The sequence below is a fragment of the Neoarius graeffei genome, chromosome 19 (genome assembly GCF_027579695.1).
Source record: "Neoarius graeffei isolate fNeoGra1 chromosome 19, fNeoGra1.pri, whole genome shotgun sequence".
NCBI classification, from domain to species: domain Eukaryota; kingdom Metazoa; phylum Chordata; class Actinopteri; order Siluriformes; family Ariidae; genus Neoarius; species Neoarius graeffei.
The window spans coordinates 35,232,557-35,259,658 of record NC_083587.1 but is presented as its reverse complement, the minus strand read 5'-3'; the positions used below and the strand labels follow the sequence as shown (position 1 = coordinate 35,259,658).

General features: G+C 39.8%; 1 protein-coding gene across 1 annotated transcript in view; it reads right to left on the bottom strand.

The window, feature by feature from the left end:
* ek1 (eph-like kinase 1) overlaps positions 1-27,102 on the bottom strand; it is a 206,055-nt gene that overhangs the window by 12,358 nt on the left and 166,595 nt on the right. The window contains exons 9-15 of the mRNA XM_060900022.1: positions 22,528-22,595; positions 21,872-21,997; positions 21,593-21,778; positions 11,154-11,215; positions 9,557-9,766; positions 6,117-6,266; positions 4,365-4,558 (exon numbers count right to left, since the gene is read on the bottom strand). Coding sequence (XP_060756005.1) covers positions 4,365-4,558; positions 6,117-6,266; positions 9,557-9,766; positions 11,154-11,215; positions 21,593-21,778; positions 21,872-21,997; positions 22,528-22,595 — 996 coding nt within the window. The remainder of the gene's footprint in view (positions 1-4,364; positions 4,559-6,116; positions 6,267-9,556; positions 9,767-11,153; positions 11,216-21,592; positions 21,779-21,871; positions 21,998-22,527; positions 22,596-27,102) is intronic.

The window sequence follows — 27,102 nt, the reverse complement described above, 5'->3', positions numbered from 1 at the left end:
TCTACGCAGCCATGATGCTGTAATTGATGCAGTATGTGGTTTGGCATTGTCATGTTGGAAAATGCAAGGTCTTCTATGAGACGTTGTCTGGATGGGAGCATATGTTGCTCTAGAACCTTGATATACCTTTCAGCATTGATGATGTCTTTCCAGATGTGTAAGCTGCCCATGCCACATGCACTAATGCAACCCCATACCATCAGAGATGCAGGCTTCTGACCTGAGGGCTGATAACAACTTGGGTCGTCCTTCTCCTCTTTAGTCCGAATGACACAGCGTCCCTGATTTCCATAAAGAACTTCAAATTTTGATTCGTCTGACCACAGAACAGTTTTCCACTTTGCCACAGTCCATTTTAAATGAGCCTTGACCCAGTCTGTGCTTCTGGATCATGTTTAGATACGGCTTCTTCTTTGAACTATAGAGTTTTAGCTGGCAACGGCGGATGGCACGATGAATTGTGTTCACAGATAATGTTCTCTGGAAATATTCCTGAGCCCATTTTGTGATTTCCAGTACAGAAGCATGCCTGTATGTGATGCAGTGCCGTCTAAGGGCCCGAAGATCATGGGCACCCAGTATGGTTTTTCGGCCTTGGCCCTTACACACAGAGATTCTTCCAGATTCTCTGAATCTTTTGATGATATTATGCTCTGTAGATGATGATATGTTCAAACTCTCTGCAATTTTACACTGTCGAACTCCTTTCTGATATTGCTCCACTATTTGTTGGCGCAGAATTAGGGGGATTGGTGATCCTCTTCCCATTTTTAATTCTGAGAGCCGCTGCCACTGCAAGATGCTCTTTTTATACCCAGTCATGTTAATGACCTATTGCCAATTGACCTAATGAGTTGCAATTTGGTCCTCCAGCTGTTCCTTTTTTGTACCTTTAACTTTTCCAGCCTCTTATTGCCCTGTCCCAACTTTTTTGAGATGTGTTGCTGCATGAAATTTCAAATGAGCCAATATCTGGCATGAAATTTCAAAATGTCTCACTTTCGACATTTGATATGTTGTCTATGTTCTATTGTGAATACAATATCAGTTTTTGAGATTTGTAAATTATTGCATTCCATTTTTATTTACAATTTGTACTTTGTCCCAACTTTTTTGGAATCGGGGTTGTAGATAAAGAGGACGCAGTTAAACAAATGAGACTAAAATATTATACTTGGTTATTTATTTATTGAGGAAAATGATCCAATATTACATATCTGTGAGTGGCAAAAGTATGTGAACCTCTAGGATTAGCAGTTAATTTGAAGGTGAAATTAGAGTCAGGTGTTTTTAATCAATGGGATGACAAATCATGTGTGAGTGGGCACCCTGTTTTATTTAAAGAACAGGGATCTATCAAAGTCTGATCTTCACAACACATGTTTGTGGAAGTGTATCATGGTACGAACAAAGGAGATTTCTGAGGACCTCAGAAAAAGCATTGTTGATGCTCATCAGGCTGGAAAAGGTTACAAAACCATCTCTAAAGAGTCTGGACTTCACCAATCCACAGTCAGACAGATTGTGTACAAATGGAGGAAATTCAAGACCATTGTTACCCTCCCCAGGAGTGGTCAACCAACAAAGATCACTCCAAGAGCAAGGCCTGTAATAGTCGGCGAGGTCACAAAGGACCCCAGGGTAACTTCTAAGCAACTGAAGGCCTCTCTCACATTGGCTAATGTTAATATTCATGAATCCACCATCAGGAGAACACTAAACAACAATGGTGTGCATGGCAGGGTTGCAAGGAGAAAGCCACTGCTCTCCAAAAAGAACATTGCTGCTCGTCTGCAATTTGCTACAGATCACATGGACAAGCCAGAAGGCTATTGGAAAAATGTTTTGTGGACAGATGAGACCAAAATAGAACTTTTTGGTTTTAATGAGAAGTGTTATGTTTGGAGAAAGGAAAACACTGCATTCCAGCATCAGAACCTTATCCCATCTGTGAAACATGGTGGTGGTAGTATCATGGTTTGGGCCTGTTTTGCTGCATCTGGGCCAGGACGTCTTGCCATCATTGATGGAACAATGAATTCTGAATTATACCAGTGAATTCTAAAGGAAAATGTCAGGACAGCTGTCCATGAACTGAATCTCAAGAGAAGGTGGGTCATGCAGCAAGACAACGACCCTAAGCACACAAGTCATTCTACCAAAGAATGGTTAAAGAAGAATAATGTTTTGGCATGGCCAAGTCAAAGTCCTGACCTTAATCCAAATGAAATGTTGTGGAAGGACCTGAAGTGTGCAGTTCATGTGAGGAAACCCACCAACATCCCAGAGTTGAAGCTGTTCTGTACGGCGGAACGGGCTAAAATTCCTCCAAGCCGGTGTGCAGGACTAATCAACAGTTACCGGAAACGTTTAGTTGCAGTTATTGCTGCACAAGGGGGTCACACCAGATACTGAAAGCAAAGGTTCACATACTTTTGCCACTCACAGATATGTAATATTGGATCATTTTCCTCAATAAATAAATGACCAAGTATAATATTTTTGTCTCATTTGTTTAACTGGGTTCTCTTTATCTACTTTCAGGACTTGTGTGAAAATCTGATGTTGTTTTCGTTCATATTGATGCAGAAATATAGAAAATTCTAAAGGGTTGGCAAACTTTCAAGCACCACTGTATATAGTGCATGTAAAACAAGTTAATTAATCTGACACAATAGAATAGAATTTCTGCTGCATGTGTTTCCGCATGTTTATTGTGTTACATTAAAAACACAATAAACATGTCTCCTTTTCCATTCAGTACAATTATTATTAAGATGGTGTGTATCCAGGATTGGACCAGTGAACCTATAGAAGTGATGCAGTCATGTGTCCTGTTTCAAAGCAGAAAGCAGCAAAGGCATGAACTGGAGAAAGAGGGGTTTCAGGAAAAAGCTCCCTGTGGAGTGTACGTGTGTGTCTGTGTATCTATGTGTCAAAGGTAGCTCTCACAGAAGCCTTAGAAAGGCCTTGTCAGAGCTAATCAAGAGCCAGAACCTAGACAGTTAACATGCGGCTTTCCAGATCTGCTAGGATGCCTGATTACAATGTTATCCTTGTAACACACACACCCACATACGTACACACAATCACATCAAGAGAATTTCGACTCTGCTCTGTTCAAATATGAAGAGTGGCCTGTGCTTTTTGCTGGAGAAAAAGCAGACACACTTCACTTTGATGCTGGTTAGTGCCCAACTAAACAAACCGGCCTTCATCTGCTTCCAGTCAGGAATCTCTCAGAAAACTCTGATTTAGTCATCCACCTGGTTCCCATCTATACTAGCATAACATCATATCTGCACAATCTCTGCATTTTAATGTTTTTAACAGAAAAACATGCTGTTTCATGTTAACATCAAGAACACACTATTATACTTTATATATAAGGTTGATGGATGGAAGGAAAAAGGAAACTGGGCCCTCATTTATCAACCTTGCATCATGAAAGTCCTAAATTATTTCAAATGTCTCAAATGCACAGTAATGCAGGTCATATGCACAAGTAATGTTCATAGCTGATGTATGCACACCACAATTAAACATATATCTGTGGTGACCTGAGAAAAGCCTTCATATGGTGACATTGTTATTGTATCACATTCTGAAGACTACATGTTTTCCTGAGGAAAAAAACGTGTTTCTTTTTTGTACATATCATAAGAACAAGTTATAATTTTTTACTTCAGATCTTGTTACCACCAAAAGTGAAAAGGCAGAAAATTGTATTTACACATTACAGTCCAGTTCCACTGAAAGAGAACTAAATACAACTGCCATTTATTGGTTTAATTTACATTAAATATGTAAAAAATAAAAGATACAAATAATACAATAGTAAATATCACTTTAAAAACTATACAAGCTTTGCAAATTAATCTCTGGAAGTAGCTAGCACAGGCAAAGTTACATTGTAAATAATGCAATTTCTACAGAATTCAACAATAGCGATATCCGACAGGGTTTTTCCCAGACCACCACATACAGTATTTCATCAAAAATCAGTTTTAAAAAATCATAGATTATTAAGATTATTAGCCATCCAGATCCATGATTAAACAAACAAACAAACAAACAAACAAACAAACAAACAAACAAAGAAGCAAACAGAGTTTGAACCAACAAATTTTACTTGATGATTTTAGATCTGGGTGTTTTGTGCATGCATGGTCATCACTGTACATAAATCTACACAAATTTAAGCCAACATTCATTTCCAACATTGCTGTTGAAAATTTTAACACAAAAATTAATAATAAAATTTAATGAGAAGCTCTGGGTCATTGGATAATCCAATACTAAATACAAGGGTTTCAAATAGCATAAAACTTGATCTAGAATTATGTACATCAGCATTTTCTCACCAGACTGTACTGTTGGCCAGCTGTTTAAGGCTACTGGGGTTGCAGATCAACTGGTCCAGATTGATGACAATCTGCCCAAACTTAGGCCTATCACTGCGGTTCTTCTCCCAACAGTCCAGCATGAGCTGGTGCAATACCACAGGGCAGTCCATGGGTGCTGGCAGCCTGTAGCCCTCATCTATTGCCTTTATCACCTGAAGAGGAGCAACAGAAACATTTCAGGTCAAACAAAATATCTTAACATATGAATTTAATATGAACTAGAAAGGCTGTCTGTAGAGTGCATACCTCTGCCAAGCCACGTATTATCAACATCAAAATCAAATCACTTGAACGTAGTATAATATGAAAGCTGTACACCAAATTTCATCAAAATCCATTCACTACTTTGAGTTACACTGGGAACAGAGAAAAAAGTCTTGGATCCACATACATACAGTATCTGGATCCTGGATCCACACACATCCAGATTTGCATCGAAATCTGAGCAATTGTTCCTTGGCCAGTGGCTCACTTTTCCTCAAAATTTCATCAAAATCCATTCATTACTTTTTGAGTTATGTTGGGAAAAAGCAAACAAAAATGGAGGCAAAACAATACCTCCTCCAGAGTTGGCGGCAGTAATAAATATTGTGGTCAGGTTTTATTTAATGCATGTTAGTAGTGGATTTTTTTCTTCTTTTTTTAATTTTATCTCTGAGATTGTTAATTGTGGCGGCACGGTGGTGGCCGGCGAGGGCCTTTCTGTGTGGAGTTTGCATGTTCTCCCCGTGTCCGTGTGGGTTTCCTCCGGGTGCTCCGGTTTCCCCCACAGTCCAAAGACATGCAGGTTAGGTTAACTGGTGACTCTAAATTGACCGTAGGTGTGAATGTAAGTGTGAATGGTTGTCTGTGTCTATGTGTCAGCCCTGTGATGACCTGGCGACTTGTCCAGGGTGTACCCAGCCTTTCGCCCATAGTCAGCTGGGATAGGCTCCAGCTTGCCTGCGACCCTGTAGAAGGATAAAGCAGCTAGAGATAATGAGATGAGATGATTGTTAATTGTGAGTACAATTGCCTAAATATATTGCCACAATCGTGAGACACAAAATGAACCAGTTATATGCAAAGCTAGCAATTAGCTCAACTCTGCACATGGGACCATTTAGTGACTTAGATACAGAACACAGATATACAGCACGGACACTATTGCTATGGCAGAGGAAAGGAACAGATGGGCTTCTTTTCATTTTGTGAACAAGAGTTCCAAAATTCTTCTGAAGTGTCACTTTTAACATACATAGAGGCAGTCTCATATCCTGACTATAAAGCTGCACGTTAGTCATGCTATATAATTTCCTAATCTTGGTTGGGCCCAACTTCCTGTCAGAACATTGCTTTCCAAAGTGGAAATAAAGAAATCAAAAGGTTTATTATGTGGAAACCAAGCTACCATGAACTAGGTGTGATGGATTTTAATTCTATTGTTATAAAGCAGCCTGTGAATAGAAACCTGGAAATGATCTTCCACCATATGCATTTCATTAGTTGAGTTTACAAGACTCAGTTCTTAGTCTTTAGGGGAACTGGTGTCAGGGGAATTAAAGTGCTTTGGCAGAGAAATTCTGCAGGCTGAAGGTAGAACCTACAGAAACTCTTGATGTTAATATGACAGGACACAGAAAGATCACTGGGAGAGAGCTATTTCTTTTTGTTCTACATGCCACTTGAACTGCACTCTATGGAAAGTATGTGTATTCTGATTACACTCACATCCTGATTGGACATCTCCCAATATGGTCGCTCCCCATAGGATATAACTTCCCACATGGTAATACCATAACTCCACACATCACTAGCTGAAGTGAACTTCCTGTAGGCTATGGCCTCTGGAGCCGTCCACCTGATAGGAATCTTTCCTCCCTGTGACAAACAAACAAACAATAAAAAGAAAATCAACAATAAGCCAAATGAAACCTTAATTTTTTTCTAAAGAAATATCATAAACTAAGATATACTTGAAATATAAAATAACTCATGGTATATCTCAATATCCACTTTAAGAATGTACTCACCCATCACTTCACCATGAGCACCTGTACACCTGCTCATTCATGTAATTCTCCAATCAGCCAATCATGTGACAGCAGATTTTAATGCATAAAGTCATGTAGATATCAGTCAAGACCTTCACATGTTCTTATAATATGTTAATATGTGAAACATAATGTTCACATGGGTGGCACGGTGGTGTAGTGGTTAGCGCTGTCGCCTCACAGCAAGAAGGTCCGGGTTTGAGCCCCGTGGCCGGTGAGGGCCTTTCTGTGCGGAGTTTGCATGTTCTCCCCGTGTCCGCGTGGGTTTCCTCCAGGTACTCCGGTTTTCCCCACAGTCCAAAGACATGCAGGTTAGGTTAACTGGTGACTCTAAATTAACCGTAGGTGTGAATGGTTGTCTGTGTCTATGTGTCAGCCCTGTGATGACCTGGCGACTTGTCCAGGGTGTACCCCGCCTTTCGCCCGTAGTCAACTGGGATAGGCTCCAGCTTGCCTGCAACCCTGTAGAACAGGATAAAGCGGCTAGAGATAATGAGATGAGATGAGATAATGTTCACATCAAACATCAGACTGAGGAAAAATGTCATCTCAGTGACATGGATGTTGGCTCTAGATGGGCTGGTTTGAGTATTTTAGAAACTGATGCTTTGGTGTGATATTCACATATAACAGTCACTAGAGTTTAGACATAATGGTGAAAAAAATAAAATAATAATTAAAAAAAACACTAAGAGGTAGTTCTTTGTTCGGAAATGCTTTGTTGATGCAAGAGGTCAAAGGAGAATTGGACTGGCTAGACTGGTTCCACAAAGTCATGGAGATCACATTTTCACACATTCTGAGGTTTGATGTGAACATTACCCAAAGCTCTTGACCAGTATCTACATGAATTTATGCACAATGCATAGTGCTCGCTCTTGGGATGAGGGATCATTGGAAACACCTGTTGCTGATTGGAGCGCAATTAGTGCATGCGCATATAAGGATGCTGGCTGCACACACAGTTTGTGAAGCATTGTTTTATGTCTCTGTCACCAGTGTTATTCCTGCCACATTTCCTAGCGCTGTTAATGACTCTGGTTAAGTGACTCTGCTTTCTATTTGTTCTGTTTCAGTTTGATTTGTTTTAGTTTTTATTTCTCTGAACTTGTCTCACATTTTTTGTAATAGCGCACCTGTAAATAAAGACCTTCCCTGCACTTACATCCATCTCAACACCACATTCCTGACAATAATTTGACTCAGTATTGGTAAAACTCTGCATAGAATCTCTTTCATCACTTTCTCACTTTGAGAATTCTTTCACTCGCTTTCTTTCTCACTCAGGATTAGTTTGTTGATCCAGTAAGGCTGATTGATACTGGGAATCTAAGAGAGGCAAAATTCTATCTATCTATTGCTCCTCATGGGGCATGGGGAAAAAAGTCTTATGTGATTTGGTCCTACTACTAATGAATCTAGTTGGTGGGTATCATTGGAATGGCAATTCTGCAAAATTGAATGCATTTACCAGTGTAACAATGTCGCATGCACATTGCTCAGCATGGCGATTACTCTGGCTATGCATGCTGGGATAGCAATATGTAGTTACATTACTACCAAAGATATCCTTGACTTGCAAGTGACATCAAAGCAAAATAGAAACCTGGATGTCGGCCATGTTGGTGGAGATACAAATGCAGGGTCAAGCAACATTCCATACAAAACAGTCACGCATGCGCAACTCTCTTTGTTTTTCCACTGCTTTAAATGTTCTTTTAGCTATGCCATATCTTTGTGCTGTATATGGTTGTGGTCACAACAGTACTCGTGAGCATGGCACGTTCCAATTTTTTAGAATTCCGTCCGTGATTCGGAAAGAGGGTGAGGAAACTCTGAGGCTTAGTATGGAGGGGAGATGAGCACAGCTGAACAACATCGGCAGGGCTGATCTAACAGAGGCTAAAACCAAAACAGCTTGCATTTTCAGTAATCATTTTCTCAGGTGAGATTCAAAAACTCTCAATAATATCATGGAAGAATTTTATTTTGTGTTGCTAGAATTTTGTTACAAAATGAGCGTTCTCTTGTCATGGTTCACTCAGTCGTTATCATTTTAACATGTGTACTACCATTTTGCTTCTAAGAGCGCCAGCAAAATTATATAATAGAAACAATCCAGACTGGGCACCCACTCAGTAAATGGGCTATGTTTCATCCTAGGTTGGACTTGATTCTTCGGCAGCCAAACCAGATGGAATGCGATATACAGTATGGGTACTCAATGATTGGTAGAAGCATCTTATCTTCAGAAAAGTCAGACTTTTTTTAAATAATATGGGTCAAAACCACACATATCTATCTTCGCTCGACATTTGAAATCGTGGTAATACTGAGAAAATTCAGCATTGTTTACAGACACGCTTTCAGCGGTTGTCATCCGAGTTGCTTTGTACATCCACCATCATGGTGGACACTCATGACGTAGCACATTTTGATCACGTGGTTGCAAGTCATCTATACCGTATTAATGAATTATAATTATTCTTTTACCCTGCACCAAAATCTTATCTTGGGTGAAATTAAATCAATATAACACACAAATGAAAGGCTAACTAGATCCAGTTGTAGAGGAGAAATGACGTCAGTTTGCTTGTTTGCCGAGAGCCTTTAAGGACAAATGTTAATATGATGAATAGCTTAGTGATGTAGCTTAATAAAACACCTCTGAAGAGAAAGAGATCTGGTCAAAAAGACTATTCTCTGTGTGTGTGTATGAGAGAGAGAGAGAGAGAGAGAGAGAGAAAGAGAGACTGTACTGATCCTACAGTATGCTGTCTTCTGTCCTTGTGATTGATTGCTTAACTATCCATCTTATCCTCTGTTATCCTAGAAGTTTTTCATCAAACACACACTACTGACCTACTTCTCATTATACAATGAGATCAAGTCTGCCTTTCAATTTTGTTTCATCGTTGTTTCATTTCATTTATGCTGGGGAAGGGAATTGCAATGTTAAAGGATAATTAGAATTCTAAAATAAGCCCTTTGCTGTTTTGTTCCTGGATTATGATTATTTTTTTCATGAAAATAGAAAAGACAAGGACAGGTGAAAGACAAGAAAAGCTATAGTAGCTAAAAAGAGAGAGCAGAATTGTAAATAAACTTGTTGCTCACCCTGGTAGTATATGCTGCATCTGGGTCATCCTCCAGCACGCGTGACAGTCCAAAGTCTGACACTTTACACACCAGATTTCCATTTACCAGAATGTTCCTTGCTGCAAGGTCTCGGTGTACATAGTTCATCTCAGAGAGATACTGCATCCCAGCAGCAATACCACGCATCATGCCCAAAAGCTGAATCACTGTAAACTGGCCATCATGTTTCTATACACACCACAAATACAGGAAAAAAAATAATAAAAAGGAAAAATACATGCCAATACCATTTGTATGGCATATGTATAAACTTTACAACACATTATAAACAATATAAATATTTTATAGATATTGATAGATATTGCAATTATGTCTTCATAAGTGGTATAAACCGTCATAAGTGGTATAAAATATAAAAAGTGGTATAATTATCAAAATCTCACATTCCGGTGGTACCCAAAATAGGATGGATTACAAATTTGAATTTCTGTAAAACAGCTTTGTTATAATTGTTTGCTTAAATAAATTTTAATTGGAAATGGTGATGACACACTAGCTTAAAGACATGAAGTGGGACTGGGATCCCACATGAGCCAACAAAAAAGTCGCCGGACTGGGTGGTCAGAAGCTTGCAGGACAAAGGAAGGACATTAATATGTAAATTAATATGTAAGACTAATGACACAGCACTGCATGAACTGTTTACTGCATTCAGTCATCTTCAGTAAATTCTTTATTCCTCTCAGGTTTGGTGTGGTTTACTGGTTTCTTCATATTTTGGGAAATTGATCCAGTTACATTAATCAGGAAACACTGCAGGCAGGTTAAAAAATAAAAATAAAAAAAATATCTGCAGAAGCAGTATTGGTCAAGAATATCTGGATTTTCTGACAAAACCCCCCGCACACACCTCTACAGCAGTTCTTCCAAACTGGACTGAAAATTTTCTGAAGTTAAGTGCTATTATAATGCTCATGTTCCGATCCCTTGAATTTTTTTTTTTGACCAATTTCTATTTGTGGTGTGCTGGTAGAATTCAATAATTACTTTTGTTTTCTGCTTAGTAATTCTTAAACTCATAAATTAAATGTTTCCAGAATACTACACAGTACATACTGCATTAGTTACTGTGATTGTCCAATTCTATGTATTTTGAAATTGATGAGAAATACTGTAATATGTGCTGAGTGTCGCATCTGCTCAGAAACTCTTCTGAAAAAAACAAAAAAACAAAAAAACCCCTTCTTTAGTGATGATTTAATCCGCACCATTCATGTTACAACTGAATAATAATAATAATAATAATAATAATAATAAACAATCAAACCAATTAATTTATTAATTGAGTGCTTGATTGGTTGATTTATTAGTTAATTAATTCAACTTTCACAATCAGAGAGGGGTGGGTTTCCCAAAAGCCTCTTAATGCTAAGAGCATCTTAACTAGGAGAGAGAGTGTTTGTTGTGATGCTCGCGCTACCATTTAATGTTGATCTTTGTGCTACGATGTGTTTGGGAAACCCACCCCAGACTGTTAGCGAGAGAATACATAAACTTAGTCACTGTGCTCAGTTGTGTTTGTGGAAAATCAGCTGCTTTTGTAAGAAATATTCACCTTCAGAAATGTGTCCAACGATCCATTTTCCATGTACTCTGTTATTATCATCACAGGTTTGCCTATAGATATGAAAAAAGAGGAAGCAGGCAGTGATGAGAAGGTGTTTGTGTGTGTGTGTGTGGGGGGGGGGGGGGGGGGGGGGGGGGTTACAGACAGAGTATTTTATATTTATTTCTCCACAGAAAATAGGGACTCAAAAAGACATTGCAAAGTGGCCAAAAAGGCTTTATGTTCCATATTTAATTCATTTCTGACAGAAACAAATGAATGTTACTGGCACACCCCATGGACTACCCGCCTCTCTTCTTCTGTCTTCTACAGTACCTGCTGCCAGTTACTCATAGTGACAGCCCCTAATCAAAGCTCTCAATAACAGTCAGGCAGATAATTAGAGTGAGCCATCCTCAGAGAATATCTTTGTCCAGAAATACCATGAATGGTAATGAGTTCCTATGGAGGGAAGCAAGATGGAGGGGTGGAGGAATAGAGGGAAAGAAGGCAGAAGGCTCTTGGGGGGGGGGGGGGGGGGTGGTAATGAATTGGCCAAGGGAGGAGAGAAGAGGTGCAAAAATCTGCTAATGGGAAAGTGTGTACTTCACTCTGCACAGGCAGCTGCCAGCACCACATATGGTGCTGAATGAGGGTGTGAGGGAAAGAGAGGTTCACACCTGTGTGTCACAAATTGATTAAAAATTCTCTCTTGATTCCAGTGCAATAACAGAGTGACGATCAAAACAGCTCCAGCCTGAGCCACCACCTGCTCTGTGGAGCTCGGACAGGACAGACCAAGAGGTTAATCTGGCCTGATTATCAAAAGGGGCTGATGGGAATGATGGGAAAGCTCTTACCCCATTCACAGGCCTGGGAACTTCCTACTCGTCCTCAAGGGTGACTCAAATGGCAGTGATTTGTGATTACTAAGCACAGTTCCCTAGGCTGAAGTCTGAGGTTAAAGGTGAAGCAGTATTAACTGAATCACTGTTACTGTCCTCATTTACTGCAAGATGATAAAAACTCAGTCCTATCTATGTATTTAATTATCTCCTCCAGTCCTGTTGCTTTCGTGTGTGTGTGTGTGTGTGTGTGTGTGTGTGTGTGTGTGTGTGTGTGTGTGTGTGTGTGTGTGAGACAGTCATCTGAATGGGCTTGGCTTGCATCTCCAAGCTGTCACTGTTAATAAAGCACAGCTGGGTTTGTCATACTTCTCAAAAGTAAATTACATGACAAGCATGGCAGAGTCAGGGAGTCATTAAAACAAAATGGGGCTTAACAAATCGCTCAACAGTAAGCAAGGTCAACATTTCCTTAAGCCCCCATCATCTACAGTACCAGTCAAAAGTTTGGACATACATTCATTCATAGTAATGAGTAAGTATGTCCAAACGTTTGACTGGTACATACTCACAGAGCACTGGTCACAACCTGGCCTGAGAATAATAACCATTGCAGGATACACATTAATACGTGTTCAGAAGAAGCTAATAGCATTTTTCTATTTTAGAGCTGTGAAAGGAGAGTTCATTTCCTAAGAAGTGGCGTGAGGCCCTGTGATCAGTTCATTATGGCCATTAGGCATGAGCTATTCGTCCATGACTGTGTTGTAATGGCGCATTATTGATATTGGACAATGAAGCAGCCTGTGCTCTTAGCTGTGATATATAATTATACTGTTTTGCCCAATGCTAAAAGGAGTGTGATTAAAACAGGGCAATAACTGATGATTACACATCATCGTGGAGCTGTCTAAATCTGCAGCACCTCAAACAGACTTATTTTCAAACAGAGCATTTAGGGGAAAAAATGAAGTGGATAAGTGTGCCTGGATTTCAATAGTTCGAGAAAGTCTAGATTAATTGTATATATCGCAAAGATCATCCTTAGATATTTTTAAAAGAAAAAAAATCTTATAATAAACAAATAAAAAATAAATTGTATGTATGTAGTGGGGATGATGACATGCATTCTGCTAGTAGGCAGATGGCACATTGCCACTGCCTTCATTAAAAACAGAAATTGGTCATACTGGGAAAGAAAAACAATAATTGCTGAAGAATTAAGACGTTAACATGGATTTGGATGCATAAAATAATATTATAAATCACATATTGACACACAATCAGAATAAAATTTAATCATGATGTGCCTTGATATTTTCAGCCCAAATATCATTATCAGACAGAGAAATAATAACCATTCAATTAAAAAAAAAACAACTTGTTAAATCAAAATGTAAATAAGTGTTTCTATCAAAATTCATGTCACAAAGTTTACACATGTATTGTAGGTTTTCAATGAAACATGCATTTGGGTCACTTTTCCAGGTACAAACTGGCCCTTATGTCAGACTATAATGGATTTTCAAGATGGAATCCCTTCCCTCTTACTAGAATATAAAACAAGTCAAATGTAATGCTCCAGGTCAAAAATAATCCCATTATGATCCTCTTCACTCTTTCCCTTGTCTGCAGGCCAATCACTAGGCCAGAACCCATCAAGAAAAACATCTAAAACCATTTTAGGTCCAAACTCAGCAGAAGTAGACAGCCTATGCACATTATCAGATGGAAGATAACCGACTAATTTGGCATTTAAATTCACAATGGGTTTATCATGGAGACCATGACAGCTCAGTGTTTTTGTAAAGACAGGCTGGAGGATGGCGGTCTAGTCTAGTCCCATTCTTTTAGCCGCCACTCTATTTGCATTACAATGAGCTCAATCATGGTCTAATTTTTCTTTCGCAGGAGATAATGATACAGCAGCTCTTTAAGCTCTGTGTAATTTGACAGCCACATTCCATATTCCAACAGAATTATGCCCGTGCCCTCTGTCTCCTCCTTTCTCTTTCTGTGGACAAGTATAAACATAAACTAGAGTTGTCTTCTTTCAAACTACTCTTTTTACTTTAATTCATCCCAAATTGTCTCCGTCAGATGAGTGATTGGCAGCTGGCTGTGTCTCACAGCGCACTGAGGTCTTGACCTGGCGTCTGCCTCTGCTCAGCACCATCAGGATGCTCTCTGACCTGTGAAATTACTGTGACACTCTGCACATGATCCTATCTATCCTATCTCACCCAATCAACACACACATGGAGGAGGACACACTTAAAACCCAACACACACACAAATGATATCTGCAAAATCACCAATGCTGCCAAGGCTAATAAATGGTATACTGGATATGTTACATCAGAGCATATAAACTATGTTACCAGTTCATTATCTGATATCCATACACAATGCCCTCCACAATTATTGGCACCCTTTGTAAAAATGAGTGAAAAAGGTTAGAAAAAAAATCACCTTTTGGCGAAGTAGCTTCCTCTCACACTGGAAAAAATTTAGAAAAATCCAGGCTTTTATTGAAAAAAAAATTATTCTTCAGACAAAGAAAAAATCCCTCATCAAAAAATAATTATTTTCAACAAAAACATGTGCAACTATTATTGGCACACCTGGAAATTATGCTGAACCCAATCCAAAAGAACCCTATCCTAACTATAAAATATGGTGCAAGTTCTGTGATGTTTTTCCTCCAAAAGCCCTGGAAACCTTGTTAGGGTGCATGGCAACATGCACCCCTTGAAATACCAGGACATTTACATCAATATCTGGCTTCCTCTGCCAGGAAACTAAAACTGGGTCGTCATTGGATCTTCCAGCAGGACAATGATCTGAAGCATATGTCCAAATCAACACAAAAATGGTTAGCTGATCACAGAATCAAGCTTCTGCCGTGGCCATCTCAGTCTCCTGACCTGAACCCCGCTGAAAACCTGTGGGGTGAGCTGAAGAGGAAAGAGCACAAGAGAGGGCTGAAGACCCTGGATGATCTGGAGAGATTGTGTACAGAGGAATGGTCTCAGATGCCCTGCTCTGTATCTCCAACCTTATACTGTAAAATGTTACTGAAGACAAAATGTTGTACACAGTATTAAATGCAGGGGTTGCAATAATAGTGTTATAATAGTAATTATAGTATAATAATAGTGCAATCATTTGTTTTTGTTGAAAGTAATTATTTCTTGAGGGATTTGGGGTTTTTTCCTGAATACATTTATTTCAATTAAGGGTTGACTTTTTCTCATTGTTTCAGTGTGAGATGAAGGTACTTCACCAAAAGGTGGATTTTTTTTTTCCTAACCCATTTACAACAAAATGTTGTACACAGTATTAAATGCAGGGGTGCCAATAATAGTGTTATAATAGTAAACAATAATAGTGTTATAATAATTATAGCAATAATTTACATCAGATTTACATCAACATCTGGCTTCCTCTGCCAGGAAACTAAAACTGGGTCGTCATTGGATCTTCCAGCAGGACAATGATCTGAAGCATATGTCCAAATCAACACAAAAATGGTTAGCTGATCAGGGCATCAGAGACCATTCCTCTGTACACAATCTCTCCAGATCATCCAGGGTCTTCAGCCCTCTCTTGTGCGCGTTCCTCTTCAGCTCACCCCACAGGATCTTTACAAGGGGTCTCAATAATCATGGAGGGCACTGTAAATTGGTATCTCACTGTATATAGTTTTTGTATGCACAAAGTGCCAGTATATTTGCTACAAAATAGACATACAGTGGGGCAAAAAAGTATTTAGTCAGTCACCAATTGTGCAAGTTCTCCCACTTAAAAAGATGAGAGAGGCCTGTAATTTTCATCATAGGTACACTTCAACTATGAGAGACAAAATGAGAAAAAAAATCCAGAAAATCACATTGTCTGATTTTTAAGGAATTTATTTGCAAATTATGGTGGAAAATAAGTATTTGGTCAATAAAAAAAGTTCCTCTCAATACTTTGTTATATACCCTTTGTTGGCAATGACAGAGGTCAAACATTTTCTGTAAGTCTTCACAAGGTTTTCACACACTGTTGCTGGTATTTTGGCCCATTCCTCCATGCAGATCTCCTCTAGAGCAGTGATGTTTTGGGGCTGTCGCTGGGCAACATGGACTTTCAACTCCCTCCAAAGATTTTCTATGGGGTTGAGATCTGGAGACTGGCTAGGCCACTCCAGGACCTTGAAATGCTTCTTATGAAGCCACTCCTTCGTTGCCCGGGCGGTGTGTTTGGGATCATTGTCATGCTGAAAGACCCAGCCACATTTCATCTTCAATGCCCTTGCTGATGGAAGGAGGTTTTCACTCAAAATCTCACGATACATGGCCCCATTCATTCTTTCCTTTACACGGATCAGTTGTCCTGGTCCCTTTGCAGAAAAACAGCCCCAAAGCATGATGTTTCCACCCCCATGCTTCACAGTAGGTATGGTGTTCTTTAGATGCAACTCAGCATTCTTTCTCCTCCAAACACGACAAGTTGAGTTTTTACCAAAAAGTTCTATTTTGGTTTCATCTGACCATATGACATTCTCCCAATCCTCTTCTGGATCATCCAAATGCTCTCTAGCAAACTTCAGACGGGCCTGGACATGTACTGGCTTAAGCAGGGGGACACATCTGGCACTGCAGGATTTGAGTCCCTGGTGGCGTAGTGTGCTACTGATGGTAGCCTTTGTTACTTTGGTCCCAGCTCTCTGCAGGTCATTCACTAGGTCCCCCCCCCATGTGGTTCTGGGATTTTTGCTCACCATTCTTGTGATCATTTTGACCCCACGGGGTGAGATCTTGCGTGGAGCCCCAGATCGAAGGAGGTTATCAGTGGTCTTGTATGTCTTCCATTTTCTAATAATTGCTCCCACAGTTGATTTCTTCACACCAAGCTGCTTACCTATTGCAGATTCAGTCTTCCCAGCCTGGTGCAGGTCTACAATTTTGTTTCTGGTGTCCTTTGACAGCTCTTTGGTCTTGGCCATAGTGGAGTTTGGAGTGACTGTTTGAGGTTGTGGACAGGTGTCTTTTATACTGATAACGAGTTCAAACAGGTGCCATTAATACAGGTAACGAGTGGAGGACAGAGGAGCCTCTTAAAGAAGTTGTTACAGGTCTGTGAGAGCCAGAAATCTTGCTTGTTTGTAGGTGACCAAATACTTATTTTACCGAGGAATTTACCAATTAATTCATTAAAAGTCCTACAATGTGATTTCCTGGATTCTTTCCCCCATTCTGTCTCTCATAGTTGAAGTGTACCTATGATGAAAATTACAGGCCTCTCATCTTTTTAAGTGGGAGAACTTGCACAATTGGTGGCTGACTAAATACTTTTTTGCCCCACTGTATTTAATAAATTAACAACTTTGTGTATGATTTACTTATCTGACATTCCATGTACTGTAATCTATCACTGTGATATACTGCAAATACATTCTGCAGTGTGTTTGGCAGGAGCTGGACTACTGACTCGACGTGTGCCGTGTCTCAGGTGGTATGCATATAGAAAATTTGTGAAATTGTTCATGGAATCCATATACCTTTGAATTTCTCATTCAAATTTTGAAGAATAAATCTTATATTGCTCAACATTAAGCCTGTTCAGCTTCATTTGCCTAGACTATGTAGTTTCTGCGATATTTACCATCCATCCATTATCTGTAACTGCTTATCCTGTGCAGGGTCGTGGGCAAGCTGGAGCCTATCCCAGCTGACTACGGGTGAGAGGCGGGGTACACCCTGAACAAGTCGCCAGGTCATCACAGGGCTGACACAGAGACAAACAACCATTCACCCTCACATTTACATCTACGGTCAATTTAGAGCCACCAAATAGCCTAACCTACATCTTTGGACTGTGGGGGAAACCGGAGCACCCAGAGGAAACCCACACAGACACAGGGAGAACATGCAAACTCCACACAGAAAGGCCCCTGTTGGCCACTGGGCTCAAACCCAGAACCTTTGTGCTGTGAGGCGACAGTGCTAACCACTACACCACCATGCCGCCTGGGATATTTACATCTCAAATAATATCAAAATTTTTTGAAACACCCTGTATATTCAGAAACACACTGCATTATCAGCATTTACAGTATCTGTGTGACCAATCACATTGTCATTGCGGTTACACCCACTGAGCGGTCATGCTAACATGAGCGTTAGTATTAGCATTCAGCTTGAATGCCATGAAAATACACACACACACACACACACACACACACACACACACACACAAAACAAACACCACAACACCACAAAACTGATTTAATGTCTTTATATTTGAGGCCAATCTCAGAATTTTATGAGCCTCTCTCACTGGTGTGTGTGCTCCATTATTGTGGTTTCTGTCATGGTTTCCATGTAGTTGAACTGACCCTGAAATACCTTGACCTAAATGAAAAAAAAGTTTTGCAAGATCTAATTTTACAAATTAGTATTTTAATCTGTGTGGTTTTATCATACATATTTCTCCTGTTATCATTATTTTATATGTTGCTGGGTTTTTATGCCTTTGTTTTATATGTTCTAAGCTCTGAGTAGCACTTTTGGTTTTTAATGTGTTTTATAAATAAAATATACTTACAATCAAAACATACACTACAGATCACCAAGAACAGTTGCCTTACTGCTTACTTACATATTTAATTTTTTTTCCCCTTATGCCATTTTACAACTTGCACAAAAAAGTTTTGCACTTCTTAAAAATTGTGTTACGGGTTATGCCTACGGTATACACAGCTTCTGAATCAAGAATTTAACCACACTGTGCTATAAATGTACATATGATCTCCTGCCCATTACTGTGCTCTGGATAGTCCCTGTAGGCACCATTGTTTACCAAGTCAAATTTCCTGTAAATATTGTGTCCTTGGCCTATGAAATACTTCTGATTTTTTATATACCGTATATTTTGTTCTACTCCTACTTGCTAACCCACACTCCACATATTTGCTGGAGTAGTAAATAAAGCAATGCATAATGTAATTTAGTAGCACTGCATAATAGAAGGAGAATTCATGACATATCTTGCCTTTTCTGTTAGACAGAGGAAAAGCACTGATATGCAGATCAACAACAATTTGAAACGTTTGGACAAATTTAGACTAAGAGCCACACATTACATTAGTAATTGTTATAAATGGTTTAGGTTTTGCTAATATATCAAACTGGTCGGATATTCATTTTCTGGTGATCCAATTACAGTCCTTTTTTTTCCCTTACACAACACACCACTGTTAAACACCACACTGATTTGGAGCCTTGAGTCCAAAATATGACAAAATTGCTCTCAGTGAACAGATAAATGTAGGACGGAGATCAGTAGTAACATTATCCTCATGGCCGTCATTATCATCTGACTAATAGGTCCCAATGTGGGGTCTATATATATATGCTGTTTATTAGCACACATTTTCTAATGAGTTCTATTGAAATGTAAATTAACACAGGAAGCAGTGCATCAACAATTTTTCTTCTGTCTATCTCTTTGTCGAGAGATTCATCTGAGCATCTATGGCACCTATGGCATTTTAGATGCTTTAGTGAGTTGTTTACAGTGAAATTCTACTGTCTGAGGTTGTGGAATTCTCATTAAGTAGGCCAGCACTTTTCTCATACAGCAATGTTCGGATGATGCATATTCATACGAATGAAATATTCATGTTCCATGCATGCTGTGTAGAGGCAAAAAGGAGCACAGAGAAAATCCATGCACTATTTTAACAGGTATCAAGCATGGAAACATATACACACACAAATTATATATATGTGTGTACACACACACACACGCAGCTCAAAAAAAAAGAATATTGTGAAAAAGTTCAATATTTTCCATCAGTTATTTAAGAAAGTGAAAGTTATATATTATAGACTCATTACACAAACTAAGATGTTTCAAGCATTTTTCTATTTTAATCAGTATGGCATACAGTACAAAAACATAAAAAAACCCATCTCAAAATATTAGAATATTTCATTTCGAGTTTGAGTAAAACAGTATGAACACAGTGTATCTCTCAGTCTAGTTCAGTACACACAACCACAATCATGGGGAAGACTGCTGACTTGACTGTTGTCCAGAAGATGATCACTGATGCCCTCCACACACACACACACACACACACACAATATTGTCAGATAATGGGTTGCAGATGAATGTAATTGCAAGAAGGTGTTTATTTACAGGCATGCACAACACCATAAGGCAAACAATAGACAATATGATGCAAAGACAGTCACAATAAACAAAATGGAAAACCGAGCCAATATCCAGAGTAACACAAAACAAGGTTCAGACATGTGGAAGACAAACCTGTGATAAAGTGAGAATCCTTCCAGAAGTATTAGTGTGTGGAGGAGTCCTTTTACAAGCGCGCTGATTGCACTCAAAACAGCAACAGGTGAATCCACTAATTGGTCCTTGCAGTATGTTCACTCCAAATACAAATGCACGTGGGCATGATCAGCCACTTGAGGCACACCAAGCTCAATTGCGTGCTGATGTGACAAATATACTGTATATCTGTTGTGACTGAATATTAAAGACATAATGCAATGCCACTACTAACGTTATCTGTTTAATCCTCCAAATATTTGTATTTGCATCTGTAATTGGATTTAATCTCTAATTGGGTTTGGCCTAAACCAGCAGATTTTTTTTTTAAATTTAATTTTATGAACCTTATCATTGAAAACAATAAAAAAACAAACAAAAAACCCAGATGCAGAAATGCCAGTACTGTTAGCATGAGCTATGAAATCTCTGACCATTGTCTAAGCATTCCTGAACTAGCGATGTGCATTCCTCAACTAGCATTTTTTTTATCATGTTTGCAAAGTTATTATTTTGATTTGCACCTATCCATAATATTTTCTAATTAATTTAGTTGGTACCCAAATATATTTCCCAAAATATAAACAAACTAGAAGGGCACTCAGTAGAGTTCATACCTCCACCAAGCCACATATTAGCAACATCAAAATCAAATCACTTATACCAAGGATAATACTAAAGCTGTACACCAAATTTCATCAAAGTGCATTCACAACTTTGAGTTACGTTGGGAACAGACAAAACAATGCTGGATCCGCATACATATCTGGATTTGCATCAAAATCTAACCAATTGTTCCTTGGTCCATGGCCTACTGTACCTTTCCTCAAAATTTTAACAAAATCTGATCACTACTTATGTTTCATTTACATTGGGAAAAGAAAAACAAACAGAGACAAAAACATAACCTCCTCCAACAAAATAACTTAATTTAAACTATTGTGACCCTGATGAGTCACGATAATGTAAATCCGCTGCATGTGTCTTTTTTTTGCTATGACCCCTTGCTTGTACCCAGATGAAAGTAAAAACCTTCTTGTGCAGCTTCTTTCTTGCGTACCCCAGGATCCTAATCCTGAAGCACAACTCTAGTTTCAACCAGATGCACTGTGAACTATCTGGCAAGGTATCTAAAAACATGTGAACATGTAATTTGTATATGTTAAAAACACATTTTTTAAATTTCAAATGTATATTTGAATACATTAACATTTACATGTGTATGAGTATATGCTTATTGAACATGGGACTGAAACTCACGTCGGGTCACAACCCCTTCCAGCCTGATGATGTTGGGGTGGTCAAATTGTCCCATAATGCTTGCCTCACTGAGGAAATCCCGCCTCTGTTGCTCTGTGTAGCCTGCTTTTAGACTCTTGATGGCCACATGGATCTCCCTTTTACTTGGCAGACGCAAACGGCCACTGCACACCTCCCCAAATTCACCTGGATTAAAACACAGGGTCATATGGCTTGATTTTTTTCATTTTTTTTCTTTTTATACTGTGTAGCTGTGCAAGTTCAATGGCTTAACCTTACCAGCTCCAATCACTCGCTCTATACGGATGTTGGAGATGTCAATTTCTTTGGCAAAATCACGTACTGCCTGATTCGGGTCCTCATATGTGTGAGGATGAATGTATGTTCTGCTTCCAGGAAGTGGGACTGAAAATCATGAGGAAAGACAGCAAGGTTAGGATAATGATCATGTTTTTCTAGTCAGTTTGCTTTGTTCATTAGTAAACCATCCATTTCCCTAAAAGAGTGATGTGTCACATTTGCAACCTCATTAAGCATTGTCTTTGGCAGGCAGGAAAAGTGTCATTAGAGAAATCACACATTAGGCAACTGGAGTGATCAGTGGCATAATTTATTAGCAGATGCAACAGAGGCGAGCCTCTGCACTCAGAGCCTTCACTTACTGACAAATGCATGACTCGCTAAAGAGACACATTTGCCCTCTGCCCACTTACTGAACAGCAGAGCCAAACACAGAGTGTCTGTTCTAACTAGCTACAGGCAACTCAGATAAGTGTTGTCTGAGACTGAGAATTTTATGCTGTAAGGAAGCTGTAAGGAACTGTAAAAAGTTAAGACAGAAAGGTGATCTCTGGTTATTAACAGCATGGTAGCTTCTCGCCTACAGCTAAGACATTGATTTGGATACTGTTTTTCGGAATCAAAGTGTCTCTCACCGCGGCCATGCTGGAACTGCATTTTCTCCTCCTCAGGGTCTTGCTTTGCTTTAATGTAGCCACAGTGCCTAGCAAAAGGAAAAGTATCATCCATTAAAAAAAAAAACTAGATAGAACTCGACGCCAACGGCGTCGATGGGGATGTCTCCGCCTGGTAGACCACATGCCTTATTAAGTTGTGATTTGGGGATGGACATTTGACCTCACAGTAATCTTGACCTGGTGAAATTACTTGTATTAGCCTTGGAGATATTGTGTTCACAAGGTTTATGGACAGACATTTGACCTCACAGTGACCTTGACCTTAGATTTTGAGATCAAAAGGTCTAATCAGTTTATCTTTGTTGCCAAATGCACAAATGGTGAGAGTTTGGTGAAATTCCTTTCATCTGCCTTGGAGATTATTGTATTCACAAGGTTTTCGGACAGACATTTGACCTCACAGTGACCTTGACCTTAGATTTTGAGATCAAAAGGTCTAATCAGTTTATCTTTGTTGCCAAATGCACAAATGGTGAGAGTTTGGTGAAATTCCTTTCATCTGCCTTGGAGATTATTGTATTCACAAGGTTTTCGGACAGACATTTGACCTCACAGTGACCTTGACCTTAGACCTTTTGATCTCAAAATCTAATCAGTTCATCTTTGTCCCAAAGCACACAAATGGTGAAAGTTTGGTGAAATTCCTTTCAGTAGCTTTTGAGATATCGTGTTCACAATGTTGCGGGACGGACGCATGCATGGACAGACGGACAACCCAAAAACAATGCCTCCTGCACCTTAAGGTGGCGGAGGCATAAAAAAGGCTGTCTTGGACAACTTATTCGCCATAGAGAGGTATACATAGTGTGCAATATTATAAAATCATGTGAGCTTAAATAAGAATCAGTCAGCCACAGATCTGCTATTTAAAGAGTCTGGCCACTTTAAAGATGTCTGATCCTAATTCTTAGTACAACTAAAAATACACTGAAAGCTGGACATGTCAGACATTACCATTCATCAGAGTTGCATAAAAGCTCATGAATTAAATAATACCTTCCTTAATGAACATGTGAAATTACAGGGGCTGAAACATGCAGGGCTTAAAACTGATAACATGTTCATTATTCCTTAATCCTTTTCAGGACTCTCGTTTGCTTTCTTTCATTTCATGGCATATATTTAATAGAGCTCACCACTGAAGTGGATTATAAAGCCTGTCAGAGCATAATAATTACATGGCAAAATGGAGACGGTCAGTGACTGGTGATCTTGAGGAAAGGAGGCCCATCTGGGCAAGAGCAGATGAACTTCAGCACTGAGCTTCGGCCTTCTGTTAAGAACCAGCTGGAGAAAGGAAGTGCTCTAAAGCTACTCCCATGGGAGCACAGCTCAATACTTGCATAAAGCAGGCTGAAAATTTACTGTTGAATATTTATGCATAGAAAGGGCCCACCACTGAACCACATGCAGCTGATCACAAAATGAAAAGTCTTTAGCAGAGCAGATTGTGGCTATTGGTTATCAGTTTTCTTTCACAGAACACTGAGCAGTTGTTTTGAATAAATACAAATGTATTGTTTTCCTCATGGCGGCACAGTGGTGTAGTGGTTAGCGCTGTCGCCTCACAGCAAGAAGGTCCTGGGTTTGAGCCCCATGGCCGGCGAGGGCCTTTCTGTGTGGAGTTTGCATGTTCTCCCCGTGTCCGCGTGGGTTTCCTCCGGGTGCTCCGGTTTCCTCCACAGTCCAAAGACATGCAGGTTAGGTTAACTGGTGACTAAATTGACCGTAGGTGTGAATGTGAATGGTTGTCTGTGTCTATGTGTCAGCCCTGTGATGACCTGGCGACTTGTCCAGGGTGTACCCCGCCTTTCGCCCGTAGTCAGCTGGGATAGGCTCCAGCTTGCCTGCGACCCTGTAGAAGGATAAAGCGGCTATAGTGTAGCAGATAACTGAAACAATCTTTCAAATGGTGATACAAGCACCAAACTTGGCACAAATACTCCTTAGACATTATTCTTTTGAAAAAGTATGCGGGCCACCTGAAATTCAAGATGACTGCATATTTTCAAGATGGCCGCCGCTGCAGACTTGAAAATGGGATATAATCTGGCCACTTTGACCGATTTGAATGATCTTGGTGTCTAAAAGTAGGTTTTTGACTATGAGAAATCTAAAAATCCCACTCTTAACCTTCTAGGGAGCTCCTTTCTGCCATTTCTAGCAAAAATATGATGAAAAATATACATAGACCAGAACATATCCTACAAACTATTTTATTTGTTATTTTTAAATGCACAACTGGAATGCTTAGTTATGGTCAATGTTCGTCACTGCAGAGTGCAATGAGTCAAATACAGAGCTCACAAATGCACTGTTCACCCCAGCAGTGAGCTGCATGGTTTCACTCGTCCTCACATTTGCAGCTACATAGTCCGGTGCAGGTGAGACTGAATCGGTAGCATTTGCACCTTCCACGGCATTCAGATTTGCATCCACATTTGGTCAGCTGTTGGCAACTCTTGGCAATAGGTGGAAGCGTTGTCCAGAAGACCTTCCATGTGTCTCCACTCTTTGTCCATCCCCAGTCAGCAGGACTTTGTGTTTCTGGTTGGCGCAGTGTTGACTGACTCCATATACAGCCTGCTTGATAGGCAGCGTGCTTTGCATGCTGAAGTAGTGCTGCTTGAGTTGGAGGGATGGCTTCATATGGCCTCTGCTTTTGAGCAAACATATCCAGCCTGGCATCATCAACACGTGTAACTGTACTGGACCTGTCATACATTGTCACTACAAACTTCTCCAGGACCTCCAGATCATCATCATCTACTGTTGGTGGGTACTGGCTGAGCTTGGCAAAGACATCAGAAGCTTCAGCATACACATCCCAGGTTTGCCATGCAGACTTCTTCCCTTTGCTGCAGAAGCCTGATACAACATCGCAACCAGTGAAGGCATGGAAGAAGAGTATTCCTTTGCTCTTCTCCAGTCCTAAAGAGAGGTGCAGGTCATGTACAGGAATCCATCTCAGGTTCCGTCCTTGGCCAAAGACCACCCACAACTGGTGCAGACCAATCCCTTGAAGGAGAGGCAGAACACTGATTGCTATGACGAGGACATCCTCGACCTCTACTGCTACACCCTACACCCCAAACTATAATTATTGCTACAGTCTATACAAACATGCATGCTAGCTATGTTAGTGGACTATTTTACAAAAGGCCAAGAATAAGGCAAAAGTAAGCTTCTGAGTGATTTTATTCTCCCAGATTTGGATTCTACATGGTCAAAAATGTATAATTTGATGCCAGAATCATCCATATCGGACAAGTCTGTGCATAGTTATGGCAAAATGATATATTTCTGTACTGGACATGGCGGCCATCTTTAAAATGGGCAGCCATCTTGAATTTCAAGTGGCCGGCGTACTTTTTCAAAAGAATAATGTCTAAGGAGTATCTGTGCCAAATTTGGTGCTAGTATCACAATTTGAAAGATTCCTCTGAATTATGTTATCTGCTGCACTACTAGAGATAATGAGATGAGATGTTTTCCTTCTGTGTCTGTGTCCGCCCAGCAAGATTGTTTGGAAGTCCCCACTGCTACTGACATCAAAGAACATTGGGTGAGAAAATTCTACTTTCACTTTGTCACACAATATTGGAGTGACAGGATCATCCAAATACTGTTGGGAACAGTAAGATCTTTTAAGTAAGGTTTGTGGAAACCTACCTAGGCAGTGAGGATTGTCTGAGTATTTAGTACATGTATGTGCATGTTTGGAACACATGATAAAATATTGTGTGCATAGTAACTGTGAAGGTTAGCATTGTGTTAAATTATGGGTTAACAAGAGTCTAAACCAAAAGAGAACAAAATACTGGTACCACTCCCATCTTTTCCAAATGTTCAATGTATGATTAAAAACTACGGGCCTGAGTCATGCGCACAGTTTACATTTTGGGTCACAGACTGTGGGTTTCCTGAGAAGGGTAGTTTTAGCCAGAGTCAAATAGAGGTGTTAGAAGCAAGTTGAGATTGACAATGAGAAGAGGAAAAAGAAGTATCGTGTAAAAGTAGATTGGGATGCTTTTACTAAGTGGAAGACAGAGGCAGCAGTATGGAGTCAGCATACTAATGCCACTGACGAGAGTAAGGTTCTGGCCCAAGATGGCACTGACAAAAGAGCATGGTTAATGAAAATGTTCTAACTTCTACTTCTTCTTCTCTTCCTGTTGTTTGCATGTCACGCATTCAGCCATCTCGCCTGAACCCTCAACTCCTTCCTGCATACACCTCCTCCCCCTCCTGTGCAAAATCAGCCCCATCCACAACCTCCACAGATGATATAACTAGTTCCGCCCCTCCAAGACCCCCCACCACCTGTCTACACACAGACTAGTTTGACTCCGGCAAGCACAGAGAAAACATCTCATGTGGAGCCCGAGCAGGAAACTACTCTGATAGCTCAGTGCACGAGGAGTAAGCTGGAACCTGACAAAGAAGCATGAAGTAGAATCCTAGCACAACAGCAAGAAAACGGAGAAAATAGTAAAGATGCAAGAAACACTGGAGAGACAGTTGTCCAGTATC